Source organism: Pinus tabuliformis, chromosome 4_2 (genome assembly GCF_031772625.1).
Source record: "Pinus tabuliformis cultivar Carrire ecotype Pingquan chromosome 4_2, CPIR1, whole genome shotgun sequence".
Taxonomy (NCBI): domain Eukaryota; kingdom Viridiplantae; phylum Streptophyta; class Pinopsida; order Pinales; family Pinaceae; genus Pinus; species Pinus tabuliformis.
Genome location: NC_142304.1, coordinates 267,614,012 through 267,633,926, shown reverse-complemented (window position 1 = coordinate 267,633,926; position 19,915 = coordinate 267,614,012). Strand labels below are relative to the sequence as shown.

The 19,915-nt window shown below is 41.3% G+C and overlaps 1 protein-coding gene and 1 pseudogene across 3 annotated transcripts in view; both read right to left on the bottom strand.

Annotated features, from left to right (window-relative positions):
- The window catches only part of KAPP (kinase associated protein phosphatase), a 290,614-nt gene that overhangs the window by 84,077 nt on the left and 186,622 nt on the right, over positions 1-19,915 (bottom strand). For all 3 annotated transcript variants that reach the window (XM_089428509.1, XM_089428511.1, XM_089428510.1), the window contains exon 7: positions 9,688-9,823. In XM_089428509.1, the coding sequence (XP_089284635.1) occupies positions 9,688-9,823 (136 nt within the window). The remainder of the gene's footprint in view (positions 1-9,687; positions 9,824-19,915) is intronic.
- On the bottom strand, positions 16,475-17,781 carry LOC149169007 (protein DAMAGED DNA-BINDING 2 pseudogene; annotated as a pseudogene).

The following is a 19,915-nucleotide window of genomic DNA, read 5'->3' as shown; positions in this document are numbered from 1 at the left end:
GGAAAAGCCGGAAAAGCCGGAACCGCCAAAATTGCCGGAAATGCCGGAACTGCCGAAACTGCTCGAAAAGCCGAAACTGCCCGAAAAGCCGGAACTATCGAGACTGCCGTAACTTCCGGGAACAACCAGAACTGTCGGAACTGTCAGAATTGTTGGGAACTACCAAAACAGCCAGAGCCTCTGTCTCCAAAGGAAAGCACCATGCAAGGGACAGCTAACTAACATTGGGACAGTTGTATGGTACTTAGCAGCAAATACACCAAGCATGCAATGTTACAGCTAGCATGCAAGGGACAACTAGCATGCAACAACAAGCATGCTAGGGACAACAAGCAAGCAAGGGACAAGCAAGTAAGGTGCAGCCAACACATAGGTCAGGATGGCAACATGCAGTGGCACATAATGCAGTACAGTGATGGGTACAGTCATGATTAATGAAGTGTGATGAGATGCAGCATAGTGATGATGGGTGCAGCGCGGTGAGGTGCAGCATGATGATGAAATGCAGCACAACGATAGGTGAAGGAGTCACCTTCGAGAATTAGTTGAAGCAGCATGTCTTCAACTGATCTCATGTATCATCTTCTTAGAGATGATCTATGCTCTTATCTAGATAAGTCAAAGTGTTGACTTTTGTTGTAAACGTACTATCTTTCTCTCTCTGTGCTGAACTATTGAAGAACATATAAGAAGAATTAACCCCGATGGACGGAAGGAGAGAGGCAGGCTGACACGTTATCGGGAAGGAAAGGAAAGGAAGGTAAGGAGAACCTTCTCTGCATATAAGTATCAATAAACATATCTAGGCAAGGAGAAAGAGCCCTGGGAAGGATTCATAGTATGATAAAATGCGATGGCGGCCTTTTAGTTCTTCGAGTTGATGGCGGCCCGGTGGTCGAGTCATGCTTACGCATCCTCTATTTTCCCTCCCCCAAAAGAGAGTTGCTCCTCACCCATATGAATCGGTGAGTCCCTACCGGGCCTCTCCTTTTAGTCGAGTGATCAAGGGTTTCCCCACATTGGGGTTTGTCCCTGACTAGCGCCACATCTTTTGTCCTCTTGTCTTGGCTTGTCTTCTGCGATTTATGTTCAAAGTGTTGACTTCTGTTGTAAACGTAGTATCTCTCTCTCTCTCTCTGTTGAACTATTGAAGAACATATAATAAGAATTGGTCAAGGGTTTCCCCACATTGGGGTTTGTCCCTGGCTAGCGCCACATCTTGTGTCCTCTTGTCTTGGCTTGTCTTCTGCGATTTATGTTTATGTTCTATCTGCAGTTTACTTTAATGCTGATGTGATTGCTAATCTGGAAAAGATATGGAGCTAACTGTGAAAATTGAAATAAATTGCTCTAAGCATAGAACATACCTAAAATTAACAAGGGAGCTAATCCTTCTCAAAAGATAAGTAATTTATATCTCCTCGTTCGTTATCTTTGTGCCTTGTCCTTATTGTTCTTTCATGGTCTTCTAATAAAGGTTGCAGGTCAAGACAAGACTTATCTAGAGCTTGATTAGCAGAAGGAAGAAGTGGAAGAACATAGCAAAGCATGAATATGAAGAAGAAGGGAGTTGTTTAAAGCTTGCATCAAGGAAGTCAATTAGAGGGAAATAGGTTCACTTACCTCAGATGGAAAGAGGGAGTTGTAAAGACCCTGATATATACGAAAGCAGTTCTCAAAAGAATGATAAGAAGACAATACATGTAAGTTTAGAATTAGTAGACTATCATGCCAAACTGCCTTTGAAACTAAGCAATAAACAAAAAGATGGTCAACTAATTTTGATTCTGACTTGCAAAGACAACAGATGTTAGGACCCGAGAAACCTCTTTTCAGGAGATTATCCTAGGTGAGGATTCTATTCTCCAACAAGAGCCATCCAAAACACCTCAATTTTTGCGAAAGTTTCCAATTCCATATTTTTCTATGCCACCAAACACTATACTCCGAAGAGGTAGAGACTAAAGAGGCATAAGCTTCTCTCATTGTAACTTGTCCAGTGGCAATATCTCAGCTCCAAACAAGGGAATCCTCCACCTCACTTAGGAAAATACCATATAAATAAAGCCCTTTGATAAAATTATCCCATTCCAACACAAAAATTCCAGAGAAACCAAGATCACCAACATTCAACCAATGGCCAGTTGTATGACTATTGTGCACAAGATTTTTAATGTGGCTCAACTTGAAAATTCCTTTTAAGTAAATTCATCAACTCTATAGAAAGAAGGTAATAATTAGTAGCTCAAATGAAAGGATCTTGTCCAAGAATAATTTGATTCCCATTCCCGACCTTCCAAGCAATCCAAGAGAAGAGATCAGAGAAGGATTCTATGAGACATTTCCATATTACTGAGCCATCCTGGGAATAAATTGGATTGGATTGTCTAAGCCAAATAGTGACAGATATGTTCTTCAAATACTTAGCCTTAATAATTTGTTGTCAAATACCAGAGCCATTTATAGCTCTCCATAAACTCTTCATAGAGAGGGCAGTTCCAAACTAAAACAAATTCTTGAAGCCCCATCCCCCTGATGAATTAGGTTGTGATATTGACTCCCACCTAACCAGGTGTACTCATTTATCCCTTTTGCCAATCTACAGAAAACTAAACATCCTTAATTTATTAATGATGTATTTAGGAATTTTTGTAAGAGACAACCAATAAACAGGGATACTTTCTAAAACCGCCTTTACTAGGATCATCCTTCCCCCCAAGGAGAGCCACCTGAAACACCAGTTAGAGATTCTATTATCAACTTTTTTAAGGAGCCAAGTCCAATACTCCTTAATGTAGCAGTTTGGTTTCAAGAAAAAACCCTATATATTTAAGACCTTTAGCTAGAGCTTCCACTTTACAAGGCAGAAAGGACTTTATGTAGTCAAGAAGTTCATCCTGGACTCTGTTCTAAAAAAACATGGATTTTGGTAAACTAACCTCCATACCAAAGGCTTGGTAGAAGAGAGTGATAATTCTGGAATAACATTCCCATTCAGCAGTAGTTCCATTCCCAAATATCAAAACATCATCGACAAAGAGGAGATGGGTTATGTGCATAGATCTTATCACTTTGACCCCTTTTAAATTCCCTGCTCTTTTTCCTTGAATGATCAGTCTACTCAACCCTTCAACTATTAACAAAAAAAGCTGAGGAGAAAGAGGGCAACCTTGTCTCAGCCCTCTTGAGCTACAGAAAAAATTGGAAGTGAGCCACTTACCAGCACTGTGAAATTTGTTGAAGTTACACACCCTATGATCCAGATAGTCACCTCCAGATTAAGGTCGATTTGTAGTAGAACCAGTCTTAAGAAAGTACAATTAACTTTATCATATGCTTTGACTAGATCCATTTTCAAAATCACGGCTTTTAGTTTTTTTAATTTTATAGAGTGGAGGGTTTCCTGAGCCACTCCAATGGCATCATGTATTTTCCTATTTGAAAGGAAACCAAACAGTTCCAATGAAATCATATCTGCAAGTTTATCTCTTACTCAAATAGATAAGATCTTAGCATTGACTTTATATAACAAATTACGTAAGGAAATTGACCTAAAGTCACTATGGTTCTCAGGCTTAGAATACTTGGGAATTAAAGCGATAAAAGTGGCATTAATAACACCCATAACCAATCCTTTCCTTTTGGCCTTCTCCACCACCTGCGAGATCTCATTACCCATCAGATCAAAAAAGCTAAGTACATCTCAACCAGTGTTGAAAATATCGGTATCGGCAAAATATCAGCGAGGGTCTAGAAAATATCTTATCGGCAATATCGGTGAAAATATCAGCAAATATCGGCAAGCATAAAAAATATTTTTTTCAAATTTTTAAATATAGTCGATATTTTCAAAATATCGTGATATTTTGCCGATATTTGCCAATATTTTAAAAATATCGTGATATTTTCTCGGCGATATATCATTTTGCCGAAAATACCGCAATATTTTCAAATATCGCTGATATTATCCACAGTGATCTCAACAGTCCACCCATCTAGACCGGGGCTTTTACCTTTTGTAAATTGTTTTAACACCCTCTTAACTTCATCCAAAGTTATAGGCCTACCAACTCTAATGGAGTCTTCCTCCAAAAAGAACCTTGGGAAATTTTGTAGAACTCGCAACTAAGTTGCTATAGTATTATTACCAAGATCCTTAAAAAGGCCCATGAAATGCCATGTAGTTGCCTTCTCGAGATCTTTTTAAGAGCTTCTAATGACACCATCCTCGTCCTTAATCTCCCAACTAGAGTTATGAATTCTCCTCAAGATTGCATACTTACGAAAAAAATGTGTATTTACATCACCCGCCTTAATCCAAGTGGCTCTGCGTTTCAGCCTCCATAAAGGAATGGCACTTTTATAAAGTATTAAAAAGTTATTACAATAAATATAAAGTAACAACATGCTGAAGTAGTGGAAATTTAATTGAGGAAAATAAAAGTTAAAGGAATTTCAAGAACTTTATTATTTAAAAAAAAAAAGAGTTCAATAATTGGCAGGTAAGTATAAAAGAAGCATAGGCTAACTAGTAGCCGAAATGGCCTTTTTTAGGGAATTTTTCTAGTTAATTTTAACCAAATTCTGGTACATATATATTTTTTTTGTAAGCTTGGTAGGAACTCATCTTCATCATGACCAATATATCACCCTGATCGGGACAGGGAATTGAACAAGTGACTTCACATCAAAGAGTGCCTTAACAAAACACCCGATCACCGTCTATCCAAGACATCGTGGACAACTCTGGTAGATATTTTTAAAAACTTGAGTTTAAGTTGTTTAATCTGTAGAATTTGAATGCCCCAAGAGTTTTTCAGGATATTGAATCCATTTATGCATATTCAAAAAATGTATTTTAAACAACAAAAAATCACAATCTTGCTTGAAATTGTATCCCCGGATTCCAGTGAAAAAAGTCATTTCATTTATATGTTAGACTATGTCTACAAGAAAAAGGGTTTTATTACAAAGATTATATTAAGAAAGACAATAAAAAAATAAAATGGAAATTTTATTAATAAAGGAAGCCATAAAGGTGCTCAAAGTGCATTAAATAAAAAAGGATTTTACTATATTTTGAAGAAGTGGGTCACTCACACAAAGAATATATAAGCTTCATAATCAAAGTATCATTTGAAAAAATCAATCACTGACGAAAAAGCAATGGAGTTTGTAACTAAGGAGAAAGGAAATTTTTCAAAAACTTCATACAACTATGCTTCAATGTTGTTTAGAATTAAGGGGACTCTTGTAGGAAAAGATATTACTATTTCTATCACTCCCGTTGAACATAATAATTATATAAGCCCTGAATTCACTAAACAATTGGTGATTCTCAAGTTAAATATAATTGAAAAATTAGACCACTGGGACACAAAACAATATCACATAACCAATTTACAATTAAACATCAGGGATTATACATCTATATCACAATTCTCTATTAGATACCTATGGAGAGATTAAGGTAACATTATTTTGAGTTCACCCTAGATGGAAGCTTGGAATCACTAGGGTCTATCTTAAATACGAAGAAGTTTTTGACATTTTCCTACAAGAAGAAAAAAATAACACTACAAGACATTACATTAAAGCCAAATTTAGTAACACTACATTTAAACATTAGGGATTATACATCTATATCACAATTCTCTATTAGATACCTATGGAGAGATTAAGGTAACATTATTTTGAGTTCACCCTAGATGGAAGCTTGGAATCACTAGGGTCCATCTTAAATACAAAGAAGTTCTTGACATTTTCCTACAAGAAGAAAAAACTAACACTACAAGACATTACATTAAAGCCAAATTTAGTAACACTAGAAGACACAAAGATATCTCAAAAGTAATTCTTCAAGACACAGCAATTACCAAGACTGTGAGTGTTTTCCCAAAGGAGTGTGTTATTGCAGATAGGGAACATGCAAAGGGTTTATAGTATATATGCCCTGGGACCTTATCCTTTTGCTAAGTTGTTAGCTAAGATTCTTGTTGGAGCTGCTTTCCCTTTGGTCTTTGGTATAATTCTATATCCTATGGCACGTCTTCACCAAGTTTATTGAGGTTTAGGGCATTCTCTAGTATTGTGACTATGGAGTCATTTGTTGCATCAGCCATGGGCTTAACTATAGGAGTTGTGGTGCCTACAACAGAGGCAGCTATGGCTTTAGGGCCATCACTGATGACTATTTTCATTGTCTTTGGAGGTTATTATGTTAACTCAGAGAACACCCCTACAGCTTTTAGATGCATCACATGAATTTCTCTTATCAGATGGGCCTTTCAAGCTCTCTATATCAATGAATTCAAAGGTCTGAAATTTGAGCAACAACAACCATTTAACCTTCAGACTGGTGAATAGGTGTTGGAACATCTATCCTTTGATGGAAGTTCTGTAGGTGACGCACTTGCTCGAGAAGGCCGCATACTACTTTTTCGATATTGGATGATGTATGCTCTTCTCAAAATGAAGGAGCCTAAATATCAATCTCTAGAGCTCCCAGCAGGCATTGCAAAAATACACATTCCAGCTATAACATTCCATTTTCAGGATGGCCTAGATCACTTCATCAATCACAAGGAAGAGTTTATACAGATCACTCCGCACTTCCAGTGCCAGTAGATCTAAGTGCTAGCATTACTACTGGTGTTGAGGCACTCAAAGTAGAGTATAACAGCCTGCTTTATGATGTGATGATTCTTGTTGCTCAGAATGGAGATGTAGCAGACGCATGTCTATGGATGAAGAGTTAGAATATGCTCTAGAAAAGCGCTGCATTGCTCGATCAAGCACAATTGCCTCAGAGTTGGCAAGTAGTAAAGCCCTTCCAAGCACAATTCCAGATTCCTCAGTGAGAACACTGGAGGCATTGAATGCAACAGTTGATTCTAGCTTAAAGGCAGTTCCTGAAAATAGCTTTCAATAGTTGCAGGTGTGGAAAATGGAATTAACATGGAATCTCAACCTGATAAACTAAGTTTATCCAACAATTCCAGCCTGGAACAGTAGAGCCTCAATCAACTCAAGTGGCAGGTTATGGATTGGCATTTTCTTAATTTGGAGTATGGCTATGCAATAGAACTTAGTTGGGTTTCGCTCCCTTACCGAAAATAGGATGATGTTCATGGAGGTTTTGGAGGAGCTCATTGTATGTTTAAAGGAGGTTATAGCATTGTTATGCAGGTATTAGCCAAAGGTCTCAATATTAGGCTAGGTCATGTGGTAACAGCGATTTCATACTTTATGAAGAACCCAAAATCAAAAAGTGGAGTAGAAGGAGAGGTCAAAGTTCGGACTGAGAATAATCAGAAGTTTGTTGGCGATGCAGTTCTGATAGTTGTACGGTGTACCCCTAGCTGCTTGAAAGTAAATGAAATAAAGTTCCCACCAGCTCTTCCAGATTGGAAATTATCCTCCATTCAACAACTTCGATTTGGTATATTGAATAAAATAGTCATGGAATTCCCAAAGGTGTTTCAGAATGATAGTGTGGATTATTTTGGGACAATTCAGTGGTACCAACTGCAGAGAACACAAAGTTACAAGGCCAATGTTTTATGTTTTGGAATCTGAAGAAAACTGGTGCACCAGCTCTGATTGCTCTTGTAGTTGGAAAGGCTTCCATAAATGGCCAGAATTTAGACACCTCTGATCATGTTAAACATGTAGTCATGATCCTCCAAAAGTTGTTCGGAGAAACTGTGGGCATCTGTTGCTAAAAACTGGGGTGGTGACCAATTCAGTACGGGTGCTCATTCTTATGTTAGCAGTTGGTGCTTCTGTTGGTGTTGGTGGTGCATTGATGAGTGGTCTTCTAGCAGTTGTCCGAATCATTGACATTTTGAAAAATAGAGACAACTCCACGGCAGAGACTGAGGCTATCGCTGCTACATAAAGGCAGTCTGATAGTGAAAGAAATGAAGTGAGGGACATGGTGAAGAAGCTTGATGCAAGAGAGCTTTCCATTATTCTTTGCAAAGGATCTCTTGATGGAGAACAAAAAGCCTTTGAGCAAAGATGCTTTACTTCAAGACGTGTGGAAATGCAAAGACAATAGCTGGGCATCTATGTTTAGCAAAGATGTTGCAGCTACCTGCTGCTGCTATGAAGGATTTTAGTGGCACAAAAGAAGGGCTTGGAATTCTTGACAAATCGATTAATTTTACTGGAGATGATCAGCACCTTCCAAATGGGAAATTTATTCCAAGAGACAACAACAATTTTGATATTTCCCTGTTTTGCCTGATCATCCAACATAGGGGAAGAGTCTCTTGTACAATGAAAAGGTTGAGTCTGCTTGATGACTTGAATTCAAGGCACTATAGAACTCACATGTGTGACAAGTTTTCATGTGACAGCAAATTTCCAGTTTGTAACTATATCAGTGAGTCGTTTCGCGGCATGGAAAAGTGTAGCAGTAATACTGGGTTCTGTTGTGATCAGATGGTACAGTAGGTATATGTTGGGACATTCTACAGGCATACTTGGAATTCTGGTATTCATATGCAGGTTCTGGATTGTATACAACAGGGATTCTCTAGGGTTATCTGGAACCCAGGAATATAGATTTGGATTGGTTAAGGCAAGCAATCTTGGGAAGTGGGGACTGTAATGTCCCTTTCCGAAAAGGGAAAACAGGAGACAATTAATTTAAGTATTTAATATCATCTCTAAGGTGATATTGAGTAATTAAATTAAAAAGAGCTTATTAAGTGACTTTTGATTAATTAAGGAATAAAATCTTATAAAGTCACTTTATTAAAAAAGGTAAAAAGGGAAGATCCATGGTATTTTGATGACCCGTGATATTCTCATGATAAAAGTTATAAAAAGAGAATTGGAGCTCACTTTTGGATGTGCAATGGTTATTGATTTTGATAATTATTTCAAGAGCTCTTTTAGCATGAAAATATGGGTGAGAACCCATGGGCCATGTGAGGAGGGTTGGTTTTGGTGTTGAAATGATATGCCCTAGAAGATCTACAGATCTACAAGAAGGAACCATATCAGGTCACTCATTTTTGTTTCAGGTTGAAGAAAGAGGAGGTATCACTCAGATCCTTCATTAGTGCTCAATGTTGGAGATTAATATTCAGCCAAGCGTGCCATTCTGCAAGAGTATTTACAGGTTCTAAATGTGAAGCATTCGCATGTAAATTTGGTAACTAATAGAAATAAAGAGTTGGCTGAGTTATTATTTGCTGCTCACTTGGATTTTCATTGTGCATTTATTGTACGAGGGTTTACTGCTTAATTCGCACATATCATGTTTGATAAATGTCCCCATGAAAAAAAAGATTTCTATTGATTGCTCTTTTTACAGTATTTGAATGTGTAAGCGAAAATTTCTGAATTTTTGACACATCCAAAAAAGGGACATTTCATCATACTTATCCAATACTAGAAATTCCAATGTATTGATGAAGAAGACATTTCCATGTACTAAAAGTAAGTGAATGCCAGTTAAAAGAAAAAACGGAAAATTGAATGCCAAGCAATTGCCATTAAATTTCTAGGTCAATGCTCATACATTATCAATATTAAAAAACAGTTTCTCATTGAATTTGCCCACAGGAGGCCATGAAAAAGTTAAAATCCGTCAACCAAGATAATTCACAAAACTTCAATCATATTATTGCCGTAGAGACTTGTCACTAAAAGTTGAAAGGAAATGGAGCAAACCTCATACTGACAGTCTAATGCTGCTTCAGTCTCTCTAAATGCATTTCTCAAAACATCTGCTGCATCACAATTATAGAGCACTTCCTCTCTTTTTTCTGGGACCAACAGAATATCAGCCAGCTTTTGTGGCATGATCCTGAAGATATTCAGTAAAATTAATATCAAAATTCACAAATCTAGGAACGTTGTTGGTCATCTCCTACATACTAGGAAATAAAATGGAATCATCAGAAAGCATACAAAACAGACCAGACTATAAAATAACCACTTGCAACATGTGCATCATTAGAGATAGGGTTCTGCAGTTCATGCAAGTCAATGTTTGTTCAGTGGTTGTAGTTTCCCAATTCCTATATAGTTCATAATTTTAATGTTGAATTAAAAATTATCAAGAAAGTTAGAGTCACATTGGCAATATTTCTCAACCAATGTTGTCCACTGTGCAATTATTGTCTAATGACACCAAAGTGAAAGAGAGATTTTGGAATTCAATATACAATTAAATTTTATAATAGAATGTAATATTCCTAATTAGCCATGGCTAATTGGAATATTCAATTTTGCTCAATTTTGCCTTCTATAGCTATTTATAAATAAAAAGGTGAGGAGAGGGGGACATACTCACTTCATGAATAAAGACACTCCCTAGTAGAACAACGTTGTAACTTAAAAGGTGAGCCAAGGGGGGGGCCAAAGAACCACGTAGAGGAGGGGCCCACGTAGACACTTGGAATGACTGCGCAGATAGTGAGAAACACGTGGCAAGAGGAAAGCTACGTTGGACGAGGTGAGCCTTGGGATCGAGAGAGGCCAACGCTATAAAGGAGAGAGGAGCCTCCTCATTTTGGCATTCGATTATGTGCATTTAAGCTAGTCACTTTGACTTGGAGCACGCTGGCTGTTTAGCTAGTCTGTAGCACTGTTTAGTGCATTGAGTGTCTCCGTTCGGAGATCTCACCCTTAGCCCCGGGGGACTTCAAGTGCTTGCTTGGGAAAGGTATTTCCATAAGTATTGTTGCAGTAGTTTCATCAGCATTTTGGCAGGAGGATTGAGCATCTTGGATGACTGCGCAGTCTTGAGGGGGATGACGCAGCTCTTTCTGGCAGGAGTTCTAGATTGAGGTTTTGCAGGTGGATTTGTGCTGGGAGGTTGAGTAGGGGATCAGCTCTTGCATATTGGAGTATTTTGGCTAAGTTTCAGGCAGAGTTGTGGTGGGTTTATTCCAGTGGCAGTGCAGAGCCTTGAGGGATTGCGTGGGTCCTCAAGGGGGCGATTTTCGGGGGTCGGCCATTTCAGAAAAGCTTTCTGGGTTTTCTGAGTAGAATCCGATTCCAGAGTTTCAGCATTTTCTGAGGAGGGGAACAACCCCAAATCCTCATTTGATTTCTAGTAGCAGCAGCAGCACGGCAGTTCTCCAGCAGCTTGGACGCAGTTCAGAGAGAGGCCATTCCTTTGCTATTCTGAGTGTATTTCTTCACTTGCCTTGTGCAAGTCGAGGTGCCATCTTTCTAATCACCTCCTGTACTCATTCTATTACTCAGTATAATAAAATGGCTTAGCATTTCTCTCTGCATTTCTTGAGTATCTGCTTATGGTTATATTGTTATATGTTGCACCATTGTTATTTTTATCTCTTTGAGCTTCCCGGCTACTATACCACTTGTGTGTTTTCTCCTATACTCTTAGACAGAGTCTGGAAAGGGCCAGGTAGCCTCCAGATCTCGTCCTCTTTTCAGAGGCGACATATCTGGTAAATGCCCTCCCAGTCCATCTCTGGTTGGAGTTTGCTTGTGTTTGAGGAATATTCCTGATAAGGGATATTACAATGGTATCAGAGCATAGATCTGGCTCAGCCTGTGGAGCTAGCAATCTATGACACCAGGGGAAAAGCCCTATATCTGTTACAGAGGTAGGAGATACAAAGACGCTGGGTGTAGGTTGGAGAACACCTACGGAGAGGGAGACTGTGTTCCGGTGGTGGACGCAGAACAGGAGGAGCCTGTGGTGGACGCAGGACAGGAGGAGCCTGTGGTGGACGCAGAGCAGGAGAATCCGATGGTAGATGATGACGGGAAGAGATTTGCGGACATGCTCCTCAAATCAGTACAGGATCTGTCGAGCCAGATTGAGGTGATGGGACAAAGATTCACGACAGTAGAGGCTACACAGCGTGAGAGCCCACGGGTTTTCCAGGTTGGTGAGAGATTGGGTGCATCCCACCATTTTTCAGAGCAGCGTGATACTACTCAGCAGGTGGCCTCACATGCCCCTACACGCTCTACCATGCCCACTTTCTTAGGAGCAGATACGTGGATCAGAGCCCAGCGGGAGGCAGAGCTTGGTCATATGGGCGATTATTTTGCAAAATACGAGGCCTATGGGCAGGAGTTCAGGGAGGCTCTCTCATTCAGAGACTTTGTTCAGCTCCAGCGGGATAGTAGACCCCACGACCATCACAGAGGGTACCGACATTATCATGATGGTGACACCCACCATGCAGCTAGTAGATTCCACTCACCTACGTTTGATGGTTCATCAAACAAGTCGGCAAAGTCTTGGGTGGAGAAGCTGGACATTTACTTCCAGGTTAACCAGATGTTGGAGACCGAGGCCATCAAGGTGGCAACATTACATTTGGATGGTGAGGCCCAGGATTGGTGGTTCCATGGGATAGTTACACTCGGGCATTCCACAGTGACGACATATGTCGAGTTCACCTGGAGGTTGATGGAGAGGTTTGACCCAAGGGATCCGGAACAACACTTTGTTGAACTGACGAGGCTCAAACAGACAGGGAGCCCAAAGACCTACATTGCGGACTTTTTGAGGGTTTCAATGATGGTGCCAAATCTATCCACGGCACGGAGGATCTACATGTATGTTAAGGGGTTAGCAGAGCCACTTCGGGGTCTAGTCAGATCCGCTAGACCAACCACCCTTCAAGATGCTATTAGCAGGACCCGAGACTTACAGGATGTCTTACCCACGGCCCGGACACCTTACCCCCAGCGATAGGCTTTTCAACCTAAGGGGAAGGATGTGAGGATTCCGCCTCCGAAGGGGAATCCAGGACGAGTACAGCTTGATGATGATGCCAAGAGGGAGTTGAAGAAGAAGCGGTTGTGCTTCACCTGTCAAGAGCTGTGAGCACCGGGACATAGATCTGCTGCTGGCAAAGCACATTTTATTGAGGTCTTCTCCGAGAGCAGCGGGGAAGAGGATGAGGAGGATGATGTGGAGGCAAGAGGTAGTCATGCCGTGCAGGATCATTTGCCACCTCCACCACCAACAGCGGGGGGTGCAACTTTTGCACCTACCAGAGGGGCCCTTGCAGCATTGCGAGGAGTTCCTAAGTATTTGACATTGCACGTACAAGGGATAGTACGTGGCCAACGGGTAACAGTCTTGGTTGACAGTGGGGCAACCCACAACTTATCGATGCACAGATGGCTGAGCGGAGAGGTATACAGACAGAGAGCTTCGATGGCTTTTCAGTTTTGGTCCCAGGAGATCAGACCACGGTGTGTGCTTGTTATGTTCCAGAGTTATCAGTTACGATGGGCACCTACATATTGACTGACCACTTTTTCGTGGTCGATATTCCGGACACCAACATGATATTGGGTGTTCAGTGGCTTATCACTCTAGCTAAGGTCACGACGGATTGGAAGACCCTAGAGATGGAGTGGGATGATGAGAAGACAGGGAAGCATGAGAAGATACGGGGACAGCACACATATCCGCCTCAGACTGTTTCGGCTCATCGGATGGAGGCACGGCTACAGGGCAGACAGTGCACCCAGAGATACAGTCCATCCTAGACTGGTATGCCATAGTATTTGGGGAGATTCCACTAGGACAGCCACCGGACCGGGGGTTTAAGCACACCATTGAGCTTGAGCAGGGCATACAGGCAGTGATTACTACCCCCTATAGGCATCCCAAGGCCTATTGGGATGAGATTGAGTGGGCCATTCAAGAGTTGCTGGCTCTTGGGCACATTCGGCCGAGCACGAGTCCTTTTGCTTCTTCCATGGTGTTGGTGAAGAAGAAGGACAGCACATTGAGGATGTGCATTGACTACAGGGCCCTGAACAAGAAGACCCTGAAGAACAGGTACCCCATACCCAAGATCGATGAGTTGATGGATGAGTTGAGACAAGCCCGGTTCTTCTCAAAGATTGACTTGAGATCTGGGTACCATCAGATTCGCGTGAGGGAACAGGACATTCCCAAGACCACCTTCAGGTGTCACTATGGGCACTTTGAGTTTTTGGTGATGCCCTTTGGGCTAACCAACGCCCCAGCTACATTCCAGTCTTGCATGAATCACATCTTCTGCAGTCACTTGAGGAAGTTTGTGTTGGTATTCTTTGATGATATACTCATTTACAGCAGGACTTGGGAGGAGCATCTCTAGCACATTGAGACAGTGTTGCACATCTTGGAGGAGCAGCAGTTCTATGCCAAGCTCTCCAAGTGTGAGTTTGGGTTGACAAAGATGTTATACCTGGGACACATCATAGGAGTGGACAGAGTGAGCATCCACGAGGAGAAGATGAAGGCCATCAGAGATTGGCCGGAGCCGAGAAACGTGACGAAACTTCGAGGATTCTTTGGCATTTGCACTTACTACCGGAAGTTCGTCAAGGGTTTCTCACAGCTTCCTGCACCCCTGACAGATTTGACGAGGAAGGGGGCATTCAGTTGGTCGGATACAGCGCAGCGAGCCTTCGACAGGGTCAAGGAGGTTATGAGCAGCTGCCCAGTGCTTATGTTGCCATATTTTACGCAGCCATTTGTTTTGGAGTGTGATGCGTCGGGAGAGGAGATCGACGCAGTGTTGATGCAGGGAGGTCACCCTATAGCCTTTGAGAGCCGGAAGCTCCTTCTACACGAGAGGTTGTATTCTATATATGACAAGGAGATGCTGGCCATCATGCATGCATTGGCTAAATACCAGCAGTATTTGGTGGGTAAAAGGTTCAAGGTGAGGACTGATCACAACAGCCTCAAGTTCTTTTTGGAGCAGAAGCAGCTACAGGAGAGGCAGCAGAATTGGATCAGCAAGATCCATTCATATGACTTTGACATTGAGTATGTCACGGGTAAGAACAGCGTGGTAGCAGATGCCCTTTCACATAGGTCAGCCATGTTGTCTCTTATGAGCTTGGACGCAGACTGGAGGGCTCGACTCTTAGTAGAGTACTCCAAGGACAGATTTGCATGTGAGGTTCTGGATGGGCAGGTGGCGAATGACAGGTACAGGGTGGTCGATGAGATCATCTAATATAGGGACCGGATCTTCTTGACTGAGGGGTCTCAGCTCAAGAAGAAGATACTTCAGGCGTCACATCATTCACCATTGGCAGGTCATCAGGGGTTTACTGAAATCTACAAGGCCATTAGAGAGAGGTTCTCATGGAAGGGCCTCAAGGAGGACGTACTCCAACATGTCCGGGAGTGCGATGTTTGCCAAAGGAACAAGGGGGAGATGAACCATCCAGCAGGACTATTGCAGCCTCTTCCCATTCCGGAGGGGAAATGGGAGTGTATTTCAATGGACTTCATCACAGGGTTGCCCATGGTACAGGGCAAGGACTGCATCTTTGTCGTCGTTGATCGGCTGACAAAGTACTCACACTTTTTCGCCATATCCACACACTACACAGTAGCGCAGGTGGCCGAGCTGTTCTTCAGAGAGATTTTCAGGTTACATGGTCTTCCCAAGACCATCACCAGTGACAGGGACAGTTGTTTCATGGGCTGATTTTGGTAGGAGCTTTTCCAGTTGGTGGGGACAGAGTTGACACCAAGTACCAGTTATCACCCACAGACGGATGGCCAGACAAATATAGTTAACAAGTGGCTAGAGGGCTACTTGTGTAACTATGTCAATCGGCAGTAGCGAGCATGGCTGAAGTGGTTGTATCTGGGGGAGTACTACTACAACACTACTCATCACATGTCCATCGTGTTAGCGTTCGAATTTGCCTCAGGCTGAGGAAGGCAAAACTCAAGGCAACATCATACCACGCTCAGCCTTGTAGCTAGCCCTACGAGGACAGGAGAGGGCTCTCTCCGGGTCTATCTCGGCAAAAGGTTTTCAAAGGGGCTGAGATGACCAATAAGGAATACTGATTTTAGGCTAGTAAATTGATAGGAAAAGGGGTTTTAATGGATGATGGGGTTTTCTGGGCTGCATGGGGCAAAGAAACAGCTTGAAACAGAGAAATATAATCAAAAACACAGATTATCTCCTGAGGCAAGGTAGGCAAGAAATTTTAACATCAAATTGAGATTAAATGGAACGGCAAGACTGCTGAGGAGTTGACAAGGGCATAGAAGATGAATCCTTGTCAAACAGAAGAAAACATTAAATATGAACAAACTTAAAGGCAGAGCATACAAATTATGAATTCTACCTTAACACTTCATTTGTTCAATTGGAAACGATCATGAAATGAAATGAACACATAACAGGCTACATATGAAACAAAGGATGACACAAATGTTAAATTTCATACCACAGGAATCTCAGGGGTCAGAGCTGCATTTTCTATTAAAATCTCTGTCAAAACTATACAATAGAAGCTCTGTTTTTTTCCACCAGCTCTCAGAATTCTCCCTCTCTCTCTCCCTCTTTCAAATGATTTTTTAATACATTAAATAAAACTCTGCTAGGGGAAAAACAAATCGACCCCAAAACAGGGGCGCTGTTTCACCTGCAGTTACAAAATTAGTGATAGAGTCATTTCTTTTTCCTAAAACAGAAGATCGTTCCCCTTAAAATCCTGTGATGGCTAACAAACTGGAGCGCAGATCCCATCGAATCGGGACTGAAGTCATTAGTAGGAGATCGGTTGCTATGTTTGGATCCATTACTTCAGCGTCAAGCTGTTCATTGCTTGTATCGATGAAATCAATTGGATGCAAAGCTATGCCATTGAAATTATCACTTATGTAACGACCAATAACTGCAAGGCACTCGGACGAATCCTTTGGATCCCATTCGGCACGAAAGCAGGTCAAGTGACGATTAAAATCATGACTATGGACGATCTCATGGCTTGGATAGCTCAAATCACCAAAGATAGAATCCCATACACGTATCCGATTATCTTGGCAGGTAGTCATGATTTTACTGCCAGGTTTTGGCGAAAACTAAGCAGAGTTCACAACACGTGGGTGTTTCAACTCTCCCAGGAAGGCCCCAGCTTTTAATTGGCGAATATCCCAAAGACGATACAGCTGATCAGAAGATCTAAATTTAATGGATTGAAATGAAGTCCCACAACTTTAGAACCCTTTTTGTGGATTAGAATGGGTTCCTCTGTTTTCTTATTTGAGCGAATGTCTATCTGGTAAAGAATCCCAAAGTTATCCGCAACCAGTAAAAGATCTTTCTCTGAATTGATATCCATGCCATATAGCATTCTCCATGTTGCCAGTCCATTTCATCCATCAGGATTGCAGTCCATCAGGAGGATTGGAACTCCCGTATCAATATCAGTGCAGCTAAGTGTTCCATCAGATCCTGATGTGTATATATAATCATCCTTCACGGGATGAAATTTCATACTATTCAGAACGAAGGGATGTACTGTATCATAAACTGTCCTCTCTGTCACTTTCTCATAGTCCCAAATACCAATTTGACCTTTCTTATCTCCTGACATGATAATATTGTTCTTAGTAGGGTGAAATTCTAAGCAAGTTATCCGTCTACTGTGTAACTTGATGATAGCAGAGTCAACCTGGTTGGGAATAACATAAGTTGGCTTGATCATATTGATATGATTTCTGATTTTCCGTTCAAATACAAAGTCAAAGCCACTCTGGACATATTTGCGGGGGCCAGGGACAACCCCATATTCTGTCGCTATGCGATGTGGGCATGTCATCGTGGTGTGCCCAGGCTGTTTACATAAGAAACATGGCTTTTGAAGGCAATCAACATAGGTAGCTCCTTTGAACCCTGCCTCGTGGTCTTTCCGTTTACACACCTCTTGGGCCATATTCATGAGCCAGCTATTGCTACCCAAATCATCTTCTTCGTGAGCATACTTTGCATAGTCATGCATCAGGATCATTGAGACTAAACCCGTGAGTAAAATAACCATCATAAATGAATTGAAGATGGAGAACCAACGGATCTGATGTTCAAAGAAAGGATATTCTAAGTAGATATCAGAACACCCGGCAAAGGTTATGTTGGTCTCGACCCAATGGACTGAATCCCAGCAATAAGCGGCTTTGGATTCTCCTGAGTGAGGTTGACATGAATTATTTGGTCATTATTGATTTTCACAATAATATTCTTGAACTGTGATGCCAATAGCGCCATACATATATTGTAATGGTGATGTCAACGAAAAGAATGCCAATGCTGCTATTCATAGAACTGAACTGAGACACATATCGAACTGAACCATATATACAATACTGCTATCATACATCTGTGATGCTCTGCAATTGATCATGCCATACATACTATATGACAGAGCCGAGACTCATCTAGTGCTGAAACAGGTCGATATAATAGTGACGCTGAAACTATAGGGATGTCGGGAGAGTGCTTGTGCCAACCATATAAGTACCGCTGACCATAGACATTATTCTATATGTATATATGAATATAGCTGCTAGCATAGATTTGTAGAAACAATACACCCATCGCAGAACAGCGTTGAGACCTCCATACATATTAACGCAGAGACAACATATTGTGTATCAAATTGCAGAGAGTATACACCCAATTGAGAGACTGCCTATCAACATCAACCTTCACAAGTGCCATAGCAGCGCCAAACTTGTCAATGACTAGTAACACAAGCTTGCAGGCATCCAAGAATGGCTTTGTCTGTAACCATAGTAATTTCTGGGACATTTTTTATTCCAGCAAAAATCAATTTATTTGAGTAGTCTCCAATGGCACCTTTATCAAAAATAAAGTCACAGATGCATCCATCCTTCCCTGTCGAACATATACAGATTTGGTTTCCATTTGATCTTGCAACTGAAATGCTAACCACACTTGAGATACCATGGGCTCCTTTAAATGAGCAAAATATTTGAAACTTCTCTGGCATAATCGATCAATCTCACTGGAAATTCAAAAGCAACGATATTGCCCCGCTGATCACCACAAACAAGTAGCTGATCCACAAGGCTCACATCAATACATACAATGCGTGCCAAGAATGCTGATGTGAAATCAGCAACTAAAGATGCCTGATACTCTTTTGATGGATCCCCTCCAACCATTGACTTCTCTAAATGTGTACTCCAACCTCCACAATTTTAATCCTCCTTTTGGATCTGTTGTAAAAACATGCCTATGCCCTAAGGACTTGCACCAGTAAATTCCAAGAAGTTGCCTCTCTCTTTCAGCAGACCAAGTAAAAGATCATGGGTTTTCATGATTAAGATTACTAGATACAAGTTGCACAACAGTCACTCTTCCTTTGCCATCACCCATTGCAACCCAAAAAGATAACTCTCTCGAGCTAAATGCAAGCATCGCACATATTCACTCTTGTTGTCTATGAACTCACGACTTTTCAGAGATGATTTCCTTTACGAACATCTAAGTAGCAGTGGGTGAAAGCTAATTGTCATTGGCCTGCATATTTGAACTGAGATTTTGACAGTCACCTGCCAATTTGACTCTGACAGAGGACTTTGAGAAGACGGAGTCTAACATCGGCTCCAATGGGGATGGCAGCTGCCGCTTTTTGGAGGTGCCAAGAACCGCAGAGCTTTGGGAGAGCAGACAGTGCCTCTGTCCATTGGGCGATGGAGTCATTATTTCAACAACCAACACAAGATTTCCGACTCATTTATGGACTGAAACTTGACTGAAATGATTGAAAAACTGACTCAGCAAACCTCACACTAAGACTGTAATGAAACTGGAACACAATGTTGCCCTTATGGCTGCTTATTTATTTATAAAATCTACCCTACTCTGCTGTAAAAACAGTAGATCAGGTCAATGTTGCACGAAGCGGGAGCGAAGCAGAAGCGCGGAAGCGTCATTTTCCAAAAATCTAGGAAGCGAAGCGTCCGCGGAAGCGTCTGCTATATATATATATTTTTTTATATTTTTTTGCATTTATACTCAAAACAAACATCCCAAATACCAAATTAATTGTAGAAGACATGAAAACATGCATATTTTTGCATAAATCAAGATAGATATGGCATCCATGATTCCATTGTAGT